Raw genomic sequence first — 19,441 nt, 5'->3', positions numbered from 1 at the left:
TTCAATTCTGTTCTGTATTTTACTGTGGAACCATCATCAGGCAGGGTAGCCTCAAAATACATGAAGCCCACACACTTATTCTCACCAGTTTCTGCATAAACAGCTGAGCCAGTGATTCAGCAAGTGAGAAAACAACACCCACTCACTGAATCCAAACACAGTACACTCTACAGTGATAACATGAACGCAGTATGTGAGCCTCTGGTCTGCAGCTTTTCATGGTTTGATGTTTGTCCTTTCGTCAAACAAAGGGGAATCTTGATGCTGCAGCAGTTTGGGAAAGACCTTTTCTTTTTTATAGCGTGGCAGTACCCTTGTGCAGAAAGTATAATCCATAAACATTTTCTTCTTTGTTTCTGATTCCGCTGGAGGGACTTGGCTGGCCTGCACAGAACCCTGACTCCAGCCCTATCTAATGCCTCTGGGGTGAACTGGAACACCAGCTGTGAGCCAGGCCTTATCGCCCATCATCAGTGCCCACCCTCACTAATGCTCTTGTGGCTGAATGGAAGCAAATCCCCTCAGCAAGGTTCCAAAATATTTCTGAAAGCCTTCCCAGAAGAGTGGAGGCTGTTATCGCAGCATAAGAATGGCCACGGTTTCGGTATGACATTATTTTGTCATTGCTTGGGTTTGGGCTGTCCTCACACTTTTAGTCATGGCCAGGAGTAGCATGTTTGCTGTATTTCAACAATGCATCTTTAAAGGTGATATCTTTAGGAATTTATGCTTGTCAACCCCCTGACCCCTTAGAGGGGAATTATTGTATTTTTCAACCTGGGCCTTATGTGTTTAAATGTGGGAGTGTAAATTAAAGACACTTTTGAAATTGGTTCAGTAATCCTCGTGGCTACAACGCGATCTTACAGGGCAACTGCGACAGTCTATAAAATGTCCACAAAAAGTGCAGTGATACTGCCGGCAGAGGCGATATCATGTGAAGAAACATGCATTACACACTCACATTTATAACAAAGGACCCATGTTGAAGAATATCACAATACCCCTTAAATTACTGTTGCTAGGCCTGTAAAATCTTAGCATAATTTTTACTCAATGGTTTCAGCCAGTTTTGCAGGATAAGGTCGACTAGTTATTTTTTTTCAGATTTAGCTAATTAACCCAAATCATTGTCTCAAGGTAATCTAGCTAACTTAATCTATCAAACTCTTTATACACAGAAAATTGCTGTCAAAATTCCATGTACACTTCTCCATCTTACTGCTCCTATAAGTCAAAGCTTTCTCTCCTCCTCTCTGCCCCCCTCCGATTCGTGGTGTTCTCCAAGGCTCCACAGTTGGTCCCTTATTGTTCTGCACATAAAAGTGTTGAATTTCTCAAAACCTTCTTCAGCTAAATGAAAAGAAAACGGAACTAATTCCCTATTTTAGAGAAACATTTGTGAGCCCTTTCTGCAAATATCAAACCTGCAGCCAGAAACATGGGTGTGATATTTGACAGTGACCTTTCATTTACAAAACAAATCACAACCGATAAAAATCATGTTTTTATGGGCTAAGGAGCAGCTCAAAGATCAGGTCTGTTCTCTCTCGGCCTGATCTTGAGAAGGTCATCCATGCTCTTATTAAATCTCAGATAGATCATTGTAATTCTTTGTACTCAGGGGTTGACGTAGAAAGCTATCTCATGCTTTAAGACTCAAAGACAAGATCATATCAACCCTGGTTTAGTCTCTCTTCAACATTTACCAGTAAGTTTATGCACTTATCTCAAGATTTTTTTTAACCTTTAAAGAAAGTTATGATTGATTTCCCAGCGACATTGCTGCGTTATAAAAAATGGTCATTATACTTATGCTTTCATAATTTGTGTTCAGAGCTTGATGATGGTTGTCTGGCCTCCACTGAGTACATTTATTAAGTGGTAAAATCACTCTAGCTTACCTTCAATTTACGTAATTGCCTCGGCTCATGGACTCACCTCATAGTCAACCTCCAGCGAGTGTCCTTCTCCTTTGGTTTGGAAGTGCTGTGTGTGGGAGTCCACTGTGAGGTTAACCTGCTTGTTGAAGCGCTCGATGTGAACAGAGTGCCAGTGCTGGTCGTCCAACAGACTGCCCACAGTGACAGCAACACGGCCGCTGCTGAATCTCAGCCGGCTGTCATCTGGGGAGGAACACAAAGGGAAGAGCTCAACACAGTGAGCAGCTTTACATTTTCCCACAGTGGAGACAGGCGGAGTTCAGACGTAGAACGAAGGCCAAACAAAAGCATGTGTACACAGAATTATGCCCTTTCTGTTCGTTCAGATGACGTACACTAGCCTACCAACACAAATACGGGGTGAAGGTAGGTATACAGCTTGAATAGTTATTACCTCCTCCAAGGAGGTTACGTTTTCACCCGTGTCTGTGAGTGTTTGTTGGTTGGCAGGTTTGTTTGTCAACAGGATTTTGCAAAAAACGATATAACAGATTTCCCCTGTACTTGGTGGAAGGATGGGACAAGGGCCGAGAGAGAACCCATTATATGTTGGTGTGGATACAGACAAAGGGGCAGATCCAGGACATCACTTTCTTTAAATTAGAGGATACGCTGTTTTTGACATTTTGACTGATTGCGCAGAATATAAAGCTTGGATCTTAGACTGATATCTGTGATGGTGTGCAATTTGGTGCAGATCCAAATAAAGATCTGGGTCTGGCAGATTCAAATGTAGTTTCATAAGGGACCTATCAGCCCTTGTGCGCCACTGAATGCCATTCTAGTTTGGACAATGAATTTCCGGCTGAATCATTTCTGTCAAGTAATGATGAACTAACTTACTGTTTCAGTCATTTATCAACTAAAAATGTCAAACATCTTCTGGTCTAAGGTTTTAAATGTGGCAATTTTCTCAGTGTCTGATAAAATAATAGTATTGTTGAATCTTTTTTTTATACAGATTCATCCTTTTCATTTGCTTTAGCTCTTTTAATACATCATTTTAATGTTTTAATTTTTAACTGCTTTTTGATTTTAAATTGATTTCTTTTGATTTTGTCTCCATTTTAATATTCCTGTATAGCACCTTGAATCTACCTCTGTGTATGAAATGGGCTTTTTTTTATGTTGTGAAGCAAACAGGTGAAAGTAGGGCCAGATGTACCAATGACAACCATCACTCAATCATGAAAAGAGCATCTAAAATGTGCATGTTGTAAAGGCCTCTCAATATTGCAGGGATTCCAAAGTCACCAAGGGAACATTGACATTTAAGACAAAATTCCTCTGTAAGCAAAACATTTGCGGGAAAGGTTTGTGACGCATCGTTCACCTAAGTTGAGGTAGAGGTCCAGTCTTCCTCGGTGGAGCTCCAGGGTGATGTAATCTCCTCTCTGCCCCTCTCCGTGCAGCAACACGCCCTCGGCCTGGTGGCTCTTGAATCGCAGAGAGATCACGTCCTTCACCGTTGACATGGACTTCTGGTTAAACCGATACAGCAGCGAGCTTCTGCCATCGAAGTCTGCCACATAAGACTCTAAAGGAAAATGAGAGTGACCCTTAAATTAGTGTTTTATTCTGTTAAAACTTACAATACGAAAAATGTGCTACTTGGTTGTGAAGATCCCACTGAGATGAAGTGAAACTTTTTAAAATCACTGCCAAAGTGAACCGAGCAGGTGTCCTAAATGTGCAACATGTTACATTTAGATGGTGCCAGAGAAAAGAAGGAGTTTGGAACACAAGAAGTGGAAAAACAAAGTGTAATGAGGTGGCTGTGGCAGCAAACACTAGAAGGAACAGCAAGTAAATACAAAAACAACCTGGAGCGATGCATAGCTTAAATAGCACGCATGTTTTATCAAGGAATTGTATTTTTTTCCTATATTGTGATGATATCCATTCATACTGAAATCCTCATGATGTCATTTACACCATACAATGATTTGGTTGATCTAAACAATCTGTAGATTCTGTTATTGGTTGAATATTTTATTGCATTACAATACCATATGCTAACATTTGTTTGACCGAATAGTGATTTCAAGATGACTTCATTCCTACCATCTGACCATACATTATTTTTGTTACCTAAATATGCTTTAGGCCACATCTAAAGTCCAATAAGATGCAGATAAACCTTGAAAAAATCATGGACATCATATGATGATCAATATACGATTTAGGTTTATCTATTATCTGCGGATTTATTTTATAAACTTTTTTTTACCATTTTTATCTTGACCCTCGACCTTTGACCCATCAGCTCCAAAAGTTAACAATCTAGAGATACCGTCCCAAGTCATATTCCTACCAGGTTTAATAAAAACCCAGCATTGCGTTGTTGAGTTATGTTGCACACACACACACACACACACACACACACACACACACACACACACACACACACACACACACACACACACACACACACACACACACACACAGGTTAAAATGTGAATTGCTTCTTCAGTCATTTCATTTACAGCTTAATGCCTCCTGCTAGCTTTCTGTTCCTTAATGCAAAAAGATCTGTGAAATTGACTCAAAAGCCCCGGGATAATCTGCTCGGTACCAACACTGGTTTTGCTGTAAATGTATTTGAGTAACACAGGGTGACCGTCTGCATATTCTGTCCACGGCGGCTCCAATAGGCCGCTGTCCTTTGTAGCGTTAACGTTGGCTCCATTCCACTTACAGTAAGTCAGCCAGTTCCAGGGCTGTGGCTTTGTGCACGCTCGCTCACTGGCATGTCTTACCTTCACACCTAATAAAGTGCAGCAATCGATATACCTGTGCTTTGCCTGCCATTTTGACAAGTCGAGAAATGACTGCCATAAAAAGTGTCTGTAGGAGCTAACTGCACGGACCGCACGGGTTTATCAGTTCCCACACAGTCTGTCACGACTCGTGCAATTTCGTTAATCACTGTTCGAATGTGGTCCGGCTCTGCGTCGTCCCGCTGCAGTGGTAGTGACAGCCGGGCTGTTGCAGCAATATAAATGAATATGGAGTATTTTACACAGTGATGAGGACTTTTCTGCACACAAACAGTTTTTGCTCTACCTATAAAACCCTGTTAAATTAAAGGGGAATCTAGAACTCTACGACCACTCTCCATCATACAGTCCAGGGAGAGATCAGTTAATAGTATGGAGCATTTTCAGTGTCACCTCTAGCTTCAGTAGAGACACGTATTGAGTACTAAATAGTCTTTAATGCAGCAGAATGAGTTGCATATAAATTGTACCTCGCTGTGTCTCTGTCTCTCTCTGTCTATTTTGGCAGATAAGTATTTCCAGTAGCTGGAGTCGATCATTGGCTTTATTGTAATTCAGATTTTCAGTCGACACAGGCAGACGAGTGAATCCAAAAATACCCAGAACAAAAGGAGGAGTATATGAGGCCACATTAGTTTTATACCTGCTTATCCAACATTAATACCCTTCAGTGTGTGGAGGTTGGTCGTCATAAAACTCTCTCTGTGGGATATTCTGAGGGTGTTTCACAGCGAACTGACCGGCTCATCTAGTTAGTGCCGCTTCATAACACGTGGGAGAGGCGTATAAGTGATTCCCCATTACATGCATTTGTATTGAGGACGGTTCAGGTTATTAATTTCACTGTGTGCGTGAATCACCTTTTCCTTTCACTCTGCACACAGAGCTCCGGCCTGTTTTAGTTTCTCATCATAATGACGAGCACAGATTTAGACATTTCTTACATTAAATATTTTAGGACACTTGTTACGAAAATCATGATAATCATAAAAAATTTAATGTCAGAATTTAAAAAGAATTACAACTTTATTTACTGATGGTTAGCCAAGCATTTATGGCAACACACATGAGTAGCATAATGAAAATGGGGCTCGGCTTCTGCAGTCAGATATACATATTTCCGTGTACTATTTATATTTATACTGAAATATTTTAACCTCAATGCTAGTATAATGATTTAAATATCTGATTCAAATTAAGAGAGAATAACAAATCACATTAAATTCTCTATCAATCCTGAATTAAATTGCTGAATTGATTATGCTGCTACCTCTTTCGATTTTGTGGAATAACAAACCTGTTCATAAAAGCTTGTATTTTTCATTTAGAGGTAAAAACTAGAGGGGAATAAAGTAAGAATCAGCTAATTATTGATTTATCTAACTTGCTAGCTTCCATGTGAAAGTTGTTATCTTAACTCCAAATGATATTTCAGAGCTGTTGGTTTAAGCTTGGAAAGTGGTGTACTTTTTTAAGTGGTTAAGTCATTAGAACACCACTGCTAGGCAACAGCAGCACGGATGCTAATAATGTTATTGATTCAAGAAGCCAACAGTCGGTAAAGTGGATTCAGTGTGAGTGATATTTAGGATGAAGGTCTGTTGCATATAGCTGAGAGGGTCTCAAATGCAGACACGGACGCTCAGACTGGTGAAAGTGAATTTAATGATACAAAACAAAACAGGCTTGGGGTAATCATTGGCAGGCAAAAGGGAAAAAGAAACACATAACTGAAAACTGAATGGAGACGCAAGGAAAAACCATGGATCCATGTACCATATAAACAGGATAACTGAAAACAGGTCTGAGAGGACAAAGACACAAAATCACTCACTAATCACTATATAGTGAGTTTGTCATTTTGTAATGGAGTCTGAATGTTTGGTGAAGTTTTCATACCCTGTATAGTGCACTTATTGTTTCCCACAATGCATCGAGATAAGTAGTGCACAACCGATGGTCACTGTTTGTGAAATAAACATTTACAATTAACTGTGGGATTTTCCACAGGCCAAAGTTATTGCAACAATGACGTCTTACAGACGCAGGGAAAATGTGCTGAGTTGTGTCCGAAAGCAGAGAAAATTTTGATTATATAAACGGTTATACGATTAAAAATTATGCTATATTATATTGACTTATCATAAAATGAAAAACAAATTGCCTGGCCTTTACCATTTCTGAAAAAAATCTGAAAAAACACCATATCTCATGGACTCTTTATATTTTAGGTTTAGTTTTCAGTCAAGCCAGTTAAAAAACTGTTCTCACAAAATGAAACGTTTATATTACATAATATTTTAGAGAAGTTAGTGAAACACATGTGATAACTGAGTTTTGCTGAGTTTCGCCCTCGTGGAGCAGCATTGTTCTTTTTGGAAACCCACACACCAGTGGTGCCGACATGCGTCATCACAGGCTGATCATCCAGAAAAGCAATTTCCACATTTCCTCCCAGGTTTGACACTTCCTGTCTTTTTTACTTGTGTCTGTGAGGCAGCTTTGGTGCGTGTTTCATGTTTCAACATGTGTCCGCTGACACCATCTGAAGCTGTTACCACTGGACTTCATGAGGAGAGTCTTACTCACAGTCCCTCCTTTGTCTTTTTTTTGTGTCCGTTATGTGGGTCACCTTTTTCTGCCATGGCAGAGCAATGACTCCATGATGAGGCCCACATAGGGTCTGAAGGCAAGCTATCCTTTTGTAAACCCTTAAAACCCTTTTCCATTCATTTCCATCTATTTACATTTCCTACTAAGCTTATTACTAAATATGGTCATAATGCATGTGTGACCCCTCAATAAATAGACCATAACAACTTCTAGTTTCTTGTTTCGTATGTCGCTAAAGCAAAACCTTGGCTTCATCAGCTTATACATTTATAAAACACTAATTTTCTGTTTTTGTCACAACTTAAATATAAGATGATTCATTTTCACAACCCTTTAGGTTAAGTTAGGGTTAAGTTATACAAACAACTAAACACTACCGCAATACATTCAGCTGATTTCATAGTTGCTATACAATTCACTTGTATCTGTTTTTTCTCCGTAACAATCTGTGGCAGATTAAATAGTAGCAGCTCGTTTTAGCCGCTGGTGTGACTGTGGGTTAGTACTTAGCACTACGGCTAAACACCTTGCAACAATGTGCGAGACTTCCGGGTTGAAATAATGATTTGTTTTCCTGCTGTTATTCCCATTCTGCAGACATTGCATGAAAACAGCAGTAGAAAACTATATATACTGTATATGCACAGAAGGGCAAAAAAACTGATATTCAAGAAAATATATTTCAAAATTGCACATGTCAATTAACAGACTTCGAGAATAAACTGTAGTACGAACTCCTTAAAGAGTAATTAATTAAGCTTGTGCAAGCATTAACACTGAGCCTGCGTTTTTCTGTGTTTCTATAGTTGCAGGCTGTATTTTGCATCATTTAGCTGCACACACTGCTGGGTTTGTTTGCTGTAGCTATAAAATAACAGGTTACCTGCTATCTAAACCTCACACAGAACTGTCACACATACAGTATTGTAAGAACAACTGAAAACTGACAGAGTAAAGAAAAATGGGAACAAAAGTGTTTGTTTAGTGCATTTAAAATGATATCTACCTTGAAAAAGAGACGCTGAATTGAATTGCCTAAGCATTTCGATCACAACCGAAACCCTTAACAAGAGCGTCACCAGATGTTTCCACATTTGTCTGGAGCTGCTGTCGAGATGCATCTAATTCACAGATTTATTCTGGGAGTGTTGAATGTGGGGAGATCACGGTGCATGTGAGCCGCTCACGCTGGCTGTCTTTTGATTAATCATTTTCACTGCTGGTCTGCAGCACCAAACAGCATGTTAAAAGCAGGTGTCGAGGAAATGGTTCTCATCGCTCTCGATCAGGAGAGCAGCTGCAGAGCTGGAGGTACAGTGTAAATGAACAAATCCTTCTAGGTGGTGTAATTACAGAGGTTTGATGTATAGACTGAGTGCAGTCCTGGTGTGGTGTTAATAGCAGTGTGTGCTACTCACTGTAGGAGCAGCCGTACACCTCCACTCTGAGGCCCATCCAACCGCTGGGGTTCCAGTCGAGAGGGACGAAACGCAGGAAACGCGTTCTCACAGGGTGGGACAGCTTGTTCTGGACAACGGCCTCCGAATTCACATTCCCGACAAACCTCTGCAGGGAGATGGAGAGAGAGAGTGTAATGACGGCATGAAACTGAGCGACAGCAAATGACTTGTACGATTTTCACCAGCGAATACCTGAAATAAAGCAGTATAAAAACTAAATCCTTGAATAGCACAGGAAACAATAAAGTGCTGACAAGACTGACTCAAGGGCAGCGTCTTCCTCCTATCCTTGAACATACTATATAATGTAAAGTGATAAGAATCGTCATGTGGTGTAGAAATATGAGACTATCTGCTCAAACAGGTCAATGTGAGACGGAGGAAAAATGACCACTGAGGAAGCCAGGGGGCAAAATAAGAGCTCTCGTATTGTGTTTTCTCCCTGCAGAGCTAAAAACAAAAAACCTCTGAGTGCTTGCGAGATGTCATTCTTCTTTCTTCTCCTCCACCCCTCCTCTACTTTCAGTCTTCACGGAATAACACCAGGGGACATGAATAGAGAAACAGAGAGCGGATGACAGATGGACACAGAAACAGAGACAAGCAACCTCTGCTGAATGACTGATTACCATCCGCCTCATAACGGATTCTAGGCAGGTGACATATCAGATCAATAGGTACTCGTACTATAAAGAAAAAAGAAGATACATCATTGACAGTAGAGCTCCGGGCTTTACTGAATACTTCAGCACAGTCAGAGAAGGCCAATATTTCAGCTTTCCACAACAACGGAAGCACAATGACTGGCAGCACAAATGACCACACGATGCTTGTGGAGCGCTGCAAAGCAGAGGCATCATTAAATACACCAGGACGCTGCTTCTTGGTTGATAATCAAGGTAACAGTGTGACTGTTAAGGCTGTTATTGTGATTTATGCCACCACTTTTCCATTTTGAGCCATTTACCGAGCGGGGCCTGGTGGCTAGGGTCTTAAAACATGTACGAGCAAGAGCTAATTTATACATGCAAAGAAAATTCACAAGAGGGATTAACAAATGGCACTGGGACTTACACGTGTGGTTGAGGAAAACGTATTACTGTGGCACTACAAGCTGCAATTACAGCGAATAAAGAAAGAGAAACGTACCTGCTTCCCAAAAATAAATCATAAATATTCACAGCACTGAGGTATTCTAAAAACCCTTTGGCCAGAAAATTTCAAATACTGTAGTTATTAGTGTTTTATTGAGAATCAGGTCGATGAAAGTATGCGGCTGTGGGCTGCAGCCAGCACCTTGTTATTTTCAGGCTTTGTGTCCGACACACTGCAGCAAGACTATTTGATTGCTGTGCATTCAAAAGCTGTGATTTAAGGCATCTGAGACTGTGGCTGCTAAGCCCAAGTATTTCTTTACAACGTAATTAAATGAAATATTCATGACTAAAATTAAAGGTCAGGGGGACAAATACTCTTTTGGAATTATTTATTCATCAAAAACGGTAAAAAACTTGGATGATCCTCTTCATCACGACTCTGTTGGTGTGGTGCGATGTGACTTGTGTCGAGCAATAAAAGCAATTAAGTTTCCAAGTGTTAATAAATCTGGATTGAAATGTTGTTTAACTATTTTCTCTTATTTAACATCACCTTTTTTCCAAATCAGCCGTGTCCTGCACCTGATTGGGTACTAGCAAAAAAGTTGTGTAACAGGTAAAAAATAAATGTCTAATAATTCCTTTGTACAGAATTGTGTAAATTCTTGTGTATAGAATTGTGTGAATTCTTGTGTACAAAATTGTGTAATTTCTTGTGTACAGACTTGATGTACATGACTGTGTGTGCAGCATGTGTGTTTATTCACGGCGACGGCTCATATATTATCAGGTCTGTGCAGGTCCGGATTGGACTTGGAGATAATAGTGGGGAACAGGTTGGGTCCAGTGTGGAGCTGTTGGGTGCTGACGGGTGCATAGTTTGCAAAAATGGACCCGTGCAGGACTTTGCTTTGGACAAGAGCGATTACAGAAGATTACCAGGAGAATACAAAATTCTTGAGAAATAACCAAAAATGGTCTGACGAAATTGCACATAAAAATAATAAGAAAAAATAAATGTTTTCAGGGCCTTCGAAAATTTGAAGTACAAGGCTTTTGTTTTCTTTGAATAGGACACTTTCTATGTCTGGTGTACGTGCTGCAAGTTTGATATACAGCTGAGAAACTGTTCTTGCCATTAAACCCAATCTTTACACTTGAACTCCCAGTTGAACTTCTGGAAAAAAACTAATGAACCAAATGAACTCTGAGACTGCAGAGCAATCATTCTAACAAAGTCATTAACCAACAGCACTCACACACATCAGCATGAGTCATTCGTATTCAACAGCAACATCACTATACAAGAACACCACTGAGACTGTCCTGAGCTATATGACGTTTGTGTTCTTTCCTCTTTGGAAAAACTTACAACGGAGCATCCTGTGTGTTTCCGGCTGGGGACGAGGCAAAGACTCTGGATTAAGGCCTGAGGGTGCAGAGGGTTTTCCATGGGGCCAGAGGACAGCGGCTGGTCCTTATCCGCATAAACAATCCTAACCCCACAGTGACTTCATTATTTCTATTTATGTTTCTGTCAGTGTGGAACAGTGTCCCTCCCTGTTCATTAAGACTCTTTGCTCTTCCTCTCCAGTGATGAGCTCCCCTGTGTCAGTTTTCCTTTATGTTGCATACAGCTCAGGCACATAAGTTTATTTTAATCAATTCACTGGGGGATAAATCATGCTGCAGGCAATGAAGACAATGCAGCATTTTCCATGTGGCCACTGTCCAGTTAAACAGCCTCAGACAACGCATTGATGGCTACGAGCACATGACCTTGCCACGAGCAGAGATGCATCGCTTTCGGAGCGCACCGGAACAATGATTCCCCTGTGTGAGGAAATAGAATATCCCCAGTTTGCATTAAACGGTTGAAATTCAAAGGTATTTTACTGCCTGAAGATCCAATCTGATCAGTAAGCAGATCTCATTCATGATAGTCAACAAATGCAATGGTCAAAGTGGTCACATTGACATTTAAGGGGTATTGATTGATTCACAACATCATCCCACTGATTGGGTTGCATGCATGAAAACATTCCACCTTAAAAGTTGTCGGTTGCTGCCCGTTTCTGAACAATTTTTTCGACCTAGCTAATAATTGCAAGAGATGAAAAGGCAGCAAAATATCGTTTGATTCATCATTCACTTCGGATTTCTTTATTTGTGATGAATTTGCAAAGAAGCCTTAAAAAGGCTGTGAAATAATCTAGGATGGCTTCTGCTCCATCCGTAATGTCTGCTGGAAATTAAAGTTTTTATAGCCTAGCTTATTAGATGAGCTTATGCCTGCCCTGCAACTTGTCCTTGAGGCTCAGATCTGTATATGGCTGGTACTCTATGTTAACATGTGCATGTCTTCTGAAAGAAAAATGGACAGAACTGACGATATACCGAGCAGAACCATCAGGAATTGTGGGGAGCAGCGTAGCCAGACGTCCATAGGATGAGAGGAAGACATTTTTAGCAACGAGTTTGCAAGTTGCTGAGAAACTACAGACGTTAATATGATGTTACTTCACTTGAGGAAAGGAATAACCAGTTACTGCAGAACAGCTGAGAGGAGATTGGATGTGAGTTGGTATAAAAAGTGGAGGGCCGTTCGAGACTGCTATGGGCCGACCTCTAATGGACGAATTTCTTAACGTAAAGAATGCAATGCAGTGTGTGGGGAGTGATGGTTACATCCTATTTGAAATGGAAATGCAATTTTTCAAATGAAAACAAAGCGTAACTGAACTTTGAGGATAGATGTTTTGGATGCAACCTATTACCTTCACAGCATTGGCTGATACTACTTAGCGAAATGATTGTCTGACAGTTCTATTCTCTAACAGGATGAAACTATGAATTCATAAAATCAGTCTAACATTTGGTCATGTGCTCAGTTAAATGTATAAATTGCCACCGAAGGAACAGCGCCTTCCTTCGCTTTAACTTCTGTTTGTGTGCGTCATCAGTGTGGCCCAGCACTTAAACAAATACCATTACACCTTTGACCATGAGTGAAAAGCCGATGCTGTGACCAGGACCGATCAGGTCTCTGAAACGTCTTCACTCTCTATAGGAAACTCTCTCTGAAGCCTGATATGTGGTCTGTTCTCTGCACATTAATCCACAATGATAATATTAACATGGTAATGTGTAATGGTTGTAATAATCACCTTGTTTATAAGCTTAGATTAATGTGTCAATGTGCTTACGTCAGCTAATTAGCGAATTAGCAGTGGTAGCCTTATGATTTCATAACTCTGTTGGGCCTTGGTGGAAGTATGTGCTCTCTGAGTGCCTGTTTAGGTTAAATATTCACGTTGCTTGCCACCCGCCAATAAACTGAACGAAGAAGAAGTAAATGTTATAATAACTGATCTGCAATTTGATATTGACTTCCGACTACACTTTGGATTAATACAAATACAAAATTGTTGTACTTATATGGCACCTACATGTAGCACTTTGTAGTTTGGCTTTTTTTTTTAAAGCAAATTGTACTTGGTTCCTGTTGTTCTGGGTTTGTACCCTCATGGCTGAATGTACTTACTGTAAGTTGCTTTGGATAAAAGCGTCAGCCAATACTGTAAATGTAATAATATTTTCTTTGTGACTGAAACCAGATGAATATGTGAGTTTAAATGAATCAACACCCCCTAGCTATGCTAATCCTCATATTCCTCAAAGCAGAGGCCTTAAGGTAGTTAGAGTGTATTTGAAAGCCTCCTTCTCAGCTGCACAAAAGCAGTGGTAAGGAAATAGAGGTGACACCAGATGAGAAGTCCGGGGTCCACTAACGTCGGTGGGGTTCATTCTCTGGGGACCCTGAATGTCAGTTTAAAAAAATTGTAATTGCAATCCAAACCGTTTTTGAGATAGTTAAGTCTGGACAAATAGATTGACATTGCCTCTGTAGAGCAAGTTAACATGGCTAAAAACATCTTAACGTATTATTCATGAATAATGATTTTTAGACCAGGCTGCATAACATTCTAAGCACTTTCAGCATGCAAGGCCAATCATGCACACACATATTAATCCTTGTAAGATCCATCTACCTGAACAGCTAACAAGAAAGAAAATGAATGTTTAAACTCCCCCATTAAGGAGATTTTGTTTTCCCCATTAATTCACAGCCACATTCTGAAGAGATTTCAAAAATAAGTCTATCCAAGGATAATGATGTTAATGTGCCTCCACTGCTCGAATACACACCTCTTCCCACCTATGATTTTTTGCAAAGATCATCCTGCTAATTTACCATGAAGAAGAGTGAATATATTATACAGAGAATAAGATTAACGGCAGCTCTGCCTTTTTTATTTTAGAGTTTGCTTTAAAGGTATCACCAGGTACTTAGCTTAAGGAAAGGCATTCAAGCGCAAGTCTTTCATGTCAGTCACTCTTTGTGTTTAACGGAACGTAATGTGGTAAAAGTACACATTTCATCTCATCAAAGCTCCCGCAGACATAGGTAATTTGCACAGAATTTCTCACCTGGTTTTCACTAATTAGGTTATTATCAGCTTGTGAAGGAGTGCAATTCTGTTGTCTCACATATTTCTCTAACGAGGCTTTGCTCGGAAACACTCCCGCAGACGGATGGTGACGTCACCACTGTTGAACGAGCAAAGTTGAACGAAGGGAGAAACCGTGTTAATTTGAATGTGGTTTGGGATACGTACACATCGTAAAGAGGAAATACAAAACATTAAACTGCTTAATTTTTGGAATTAAACTCCAGTTTACTTAACAGACACAGGCTGTCATTCTCAAGGTCTGTAATGCTGCTGCCAACTGGCTGCAACGTACTAATCAAGTACATTTACTGAAGTTAAATTACTTTCAACATCTTAAAACGTCTTTAAAACCCAAGTAATCCCAACAGAGAATGGCCTCTCATCTATTTCACTTGTTTGTTGGAACCTGACAAGATTGGGCTGGGTTTTGTGAAAAAATTCTGAAAAGATGTTTGGGTTCCGGTTCAGTCATTTGGCTGCTGGCCTTTCTACTTGATGCCATTCGTTATTGTTTTGGCCAGGGATAAATTGTTGGTTTTATCGAGTTTCAAATTGAGTTCCACACACACAAAAAGTTTGGCATTTGCAGTGGCTGCATTGGTTTGGTGCCCATGCTTGCCGAACCCAAAGGCCCATACCGAAAAAGTATGTGACTGCTGTAGTATGTGTGTATGTTTACCTGTACGGCACCACGCAAGGGGTTTCATTTCCAGTGTTAATTCTTGTTTGTGTATCCAGGGGTGGAGCCTTATGATGATGTTGTCAGTGGGTCGGTAATTTCCTCCAACGCTTCATTTGAGAGCAGGATGGACTATTTCCCTAGAGCTTTGCTTTACCATCAACAATTGGCCAAAGTTTCAACTTTGCTCACAACAAATTTGATGAACTATTAAACTGAATGTTAGTCATGCACCAAGGAGGAAAAACAAACAGTTAGCTCAGGGGCGGGGGAACCTTTTTCCTATCAAGGGCCATTTACATTTTTATAACATCCTTTGAGGGCCATAATGAATTATTGAACACATATATCACACCAACTTCTATAATGCAATCGCTGGTGCTGCTTCTTTATGGTGACACATCTGATGTCTGATGGTAATGATGGATGATGCTACTGTCGACTGGTTTTCTGGGTTTGGATCATTCTTGAGTCTTGAGTGTAACTGAGACTGTGACAACAATCTCTTACAGTCTCTTCACAATGGATACATCTAACATACACTTTAGAGAACTCAAGCAGTGGGATGTTGTTGCTTGATTCTTTGCAGATCAATGATTTCTTGTTGTAGATTATCAGACACACCAGCTGGTTTTACATGTTACAGCAAACAGCAAATGTTTAATGTGCGTTTAATGTCCTGAAACCTCTCAACAAACTTTGTATATTCAGATGTCGTAGCAGGTTGTTGCTCATACAGAGAAGAAACATGCACAGTGTTTGCATGAATGCCAGTTTTAATATCAGGTTTTATAGCAGCTCCACAAAAGCAACAAGTATCTGCTCTGAATTAGGTTTCAGCTTCTTGGCGATCAACTTGCTCACCTGCTGAACATCTGCATCAGAATATGGTGTGGGAGTTGCATGTTGGGGATTTAAATAACGCTAAAGACTGATAAATATAATCGTCATTACCTTCATTCTAGCATATGCTCACTTTGTTTAGCTCCACGATCCGGGAGATTAGCCTTTTCATCACTGCAAGCAAACTATAGGAACACTGGCTTGTCTATTACCTCAAAAAAAGGATATTTTTTTCATATCTCATCTAACCTGCTAGACTTTTCTTGTCTTTAGGGTTGCAGAGGTTATGTTTTCAACCCTGTCTGGTTGTTTGTTTGTTTTTTTGTAAACAAGATTACGCAGAAACTGGATGGATTACCCTGAGACTTGGTGGAAAGATGTGATACAGGTCAGGGAGGAGGCTGTTAAATGTTGGTGCAGATCCAGATCAAGGGGCAAATGTAGTTTCACTTTCTTTCAAATAGTTTTTCAACCTTATTGTTTATTTCTCAGAGCATAAATGATGGATCTTGATGTTTTATGAGTCTGTACAACTTGGTGCAGATCCAAATAAAAATGGTTTCAGAAGGAGACTGAGGTATATGCGCTCTACTGCACCCCATTCTAATGTTTATTCCAGAAAAAAATTGATTGCTGTCATGAGATTTTGTGTGTGTGTGTTTGTGTGTGTGTGTGGGGGGGGGGGGGGGGGTAATTATGACCTGTCTCACAGGGCAGATCAAAGTGTTGGGCCATATGCATCCCAGAGGCCAGATGTTCCTCACCCCTGCTTTGGCATCATCCTCCATCATATTAAAACATGCTGTCTATTATAACACATTTTAATGCAGTAAATTAAAAAAATATATGTTTGTTGCATACCATCTTGTATTGCTGCAGCTGAGGTCTACAGTAGAACTGTTGAACCACAGCCCAGTTTTATATGGAGCTAATTTTTCTATGGAGCTAATTTGGCTCAGTGTTCGCACAGAGTGGCTGAGAGCTCACAGTCATATCAGCAGATGCTGCACTCTCATTAGTCCCCTTCAGTTCAGTGTCTGACAGTGAGCCGTTACCTTTGAGCTTCACTTGTTAAAATGCCAAACGGATGAGGGTTAGTTGCAGCCAAAGGTCTCGGTAAAAGCTGTAGTTAGTCAGCTTGGGTCTGAGTTTCATTAGAATCTGCAGGATCCTAAATTGCAAGTTCACATGTACCGCACAGAACCCCACACCACAGGGAGGTGTGGGGTTTTCATTTTCCGTGTGAATGTGCTTCTAATACACATTTTGTACATATGTCAAGTTTCCGGGGATGTTGCTGTGTTGATTTGGTGCGGTGCAGCACTGCAGCACTTAATATTTGAAAATAAAGAAATCAGCGTCTTTCTCTCGTCTCTCTGAGTCAGTTACAAAGGGCGATAGCTGCGGGTCATGTTGGTGGTATTGACACAAAATGTCTCATCTCCTCACTGACTGCAGCTCTGTTTCCTGTTTGCAGAGATGCAGTTATGATATGAGGACTGACAGTGTGTGAAACAATCTGTGAACTGTCTAGCACCATATCTCCAAAAATATTCATCAGTCACTGGATAACACACACAGTCCTGTCTCTCACCATTTACATACTTTATGTTATTTTTGGAAGACTGTACAAAATATTAGTTGTGCTATTTTGTTTCGATAAAGACATTTACTTTTGGTTAAAAATCTATAATGACAAAATGATCTGCAACAGTTTTTCCAGATGGTACATTTAATCCTGGGCTACCATCATGGGCCCCCAAATGTTCATAATTGAGGTTTTTATATGTGATTTCTTTTTATATTTGAAACCTCCAAAAGGAAAAAGGAATATTGCTTTCGATTAATGTGTTGTTGTTCTAACATCAGATGATTTGCTAATTAGCAGTAGCAGCAAAGAAAAACGATTTTTTTGGGACGACACTATAATGCAGATGAATTATCTCTGACGAGGAACGCTATGTTTGTTATGTCATTTTGTTTTGGATTACACCAAAAACACTGGACAGATCACTATGGAATTTGGTGGAAGGGGGGAAGAAGTCATTGGATTTTGGTTCAAATCCAAATCAGGGGTTGGATCCAGGAATTTCTTTCACTTTCTTTAACATAATGAATATTTTATATAATTTTCACAGATTTTCGGCAGAATAATTCATAGATCTTCATGAGAAAAATCTGACATATTTAGAGGACTGATATCTATGAGTGTGTGTGATTTGGTGTCATTGAATTTAAGGGTCATTACATAGGGACTTACACATTTAAGTCTGCTTTAGTATATTATTACAGGGCTTGTGGAGGGAGACTGTTAAAAGCCTGTTATTTAACCTCATGATGTTTGATTCCATCTAATTCCTACATTTTGGTCTACTTCAGATAATGCATTTTTAAATACGGAGGAACATAAATAATTCAAAAATCCCCACACAGCACTAGACATAATGATTACCCCATGTATTTGCACTCTTTCTTCTCAGCACTCTAAAAAAGAGTACACTTTACAGCAGTGACAGGCCAGTGGGCAACGACCCACGCGGCTTATTTGACTGTCGGGTAGCAAACACGCTGGAAAACAATGGAATGTCCTGTTAGCAGCCTTTGACGTTACTGGGCCAAAGACAATAAAGGAAGAATCACATGTGCTGTTTATTCGGACTGCGAGTGACTGCTCTCGCTGACATAACATGCTGTGACATTACACGAACGATAAAAAAAGCAATATCATTACCGCGTTGACACCAGATATTTCCCACACTTTGAAATATGTCTGAAAAAGTGAGGGCATATGTTATCAAGTGAACTGTAATGCAGTCAATAAATTCCACAAAGTGTAGCACATGAAAACGATGCGACAGAATCTAATTCTTACTGTCAGTCTTTATGATCTGTGTCCAAACGTAAAAAATCCTGCAACAATCACAGCCCACATAAACTATTCATTGACCTTGCTGTTTTTTATTTTTATTAACAGTTCAACATTTTTGGAAATATGCCTATTCGCTTTAATGCCAATAATTTGAAGGAGATTGATTAGATGAGGTCACTTCTCTTACTCAGCAGGCAAAACTGTGAGCAAAACGTTCCTTTACCAACCATAACTTGATATTCTGACATTTCCGGTTGTGTTGTAATTTGTTATTATTCATTTATTTGCACAGATTAACAAAATACATAAAAAGTGACAGGATAAATAATTTAGTTTTTATAGCCTCTGCCTTAATAATTCAGATTTTTAAATTTCACTTAAAAAATTCAAAATTAACATGCATAAAATGATTTAACAACCTATGAGAGTCAGCACACTCACACACATAATATGCATAGTACACAAATATTAACAACAAGATAAACAACTCAATAGGTGTGTATGTTATGTGGATGAGTTTGGGTCTTTTGGTGTTTGATAAAATGTTATTACTATTTCTATATTTCTCTTGTGTTTATATCTATACTTTCATATTTTAACTTGTGTTTATATTGGATGTTTACTTATTTGTCACTGTTTACTA

General features: G+C 39.7%; 1 protein-coding gene across 1 annotated transcript in view; it reads right to left on the bottom strand.

Annotated features, from left to right (window-relative positions):
- Nucleotides 1-19,441, bottom strand: part of LOC117755036 (contactin-associated protein-like 5) — a 96,304-nt gene that overhangs the window by 55,053 nt on the left and 21,810 nt on the right. Inside the window, exons 4-6 of the mRNA XM_034574501.1 lie at nucleotides 8,755-8,902; nucleotides 3,277-3,480; nucleotides 1,942-2,126 (exon numbers count right to left, since the gene is read on the bottom strand). Of these exons, the coding sequence (XP_034430392.1) occupies nucleotides 1,942-2,126; nucleotides 3,277-3,480; nucleotides 8,755-8,902 (537 nt within the window). The remainder of the gene's footprint in view (nucleotides 1-1,941; nucleotides 2,127-3,276; nucleotides 3,481-8,754; nucleotides 8,903-19,441) is intronic.

The sequence above is a fragment of the Hippoglossus hippoglossus genome, chromosome 21 (genome assembly GCF_009819705.1).
Source record: "Hippoglossus hippoglossus isolate fHipHip1 chromosome 21, fHipHip1.pri, whole genome shotgun sequence".
NCBI classification, from domain to species: Eukaryota; Metazoa; Chordata; class Actinopteri; order Pleuronectiformes; family Pleuronectidae; genus Hippoglossus; species Hippoglossus hippoglossus.
Note: the sequence above shows the minus strand (reverse complement) of the source record. Positions and strands in the feature narration are given on the sequence as shown.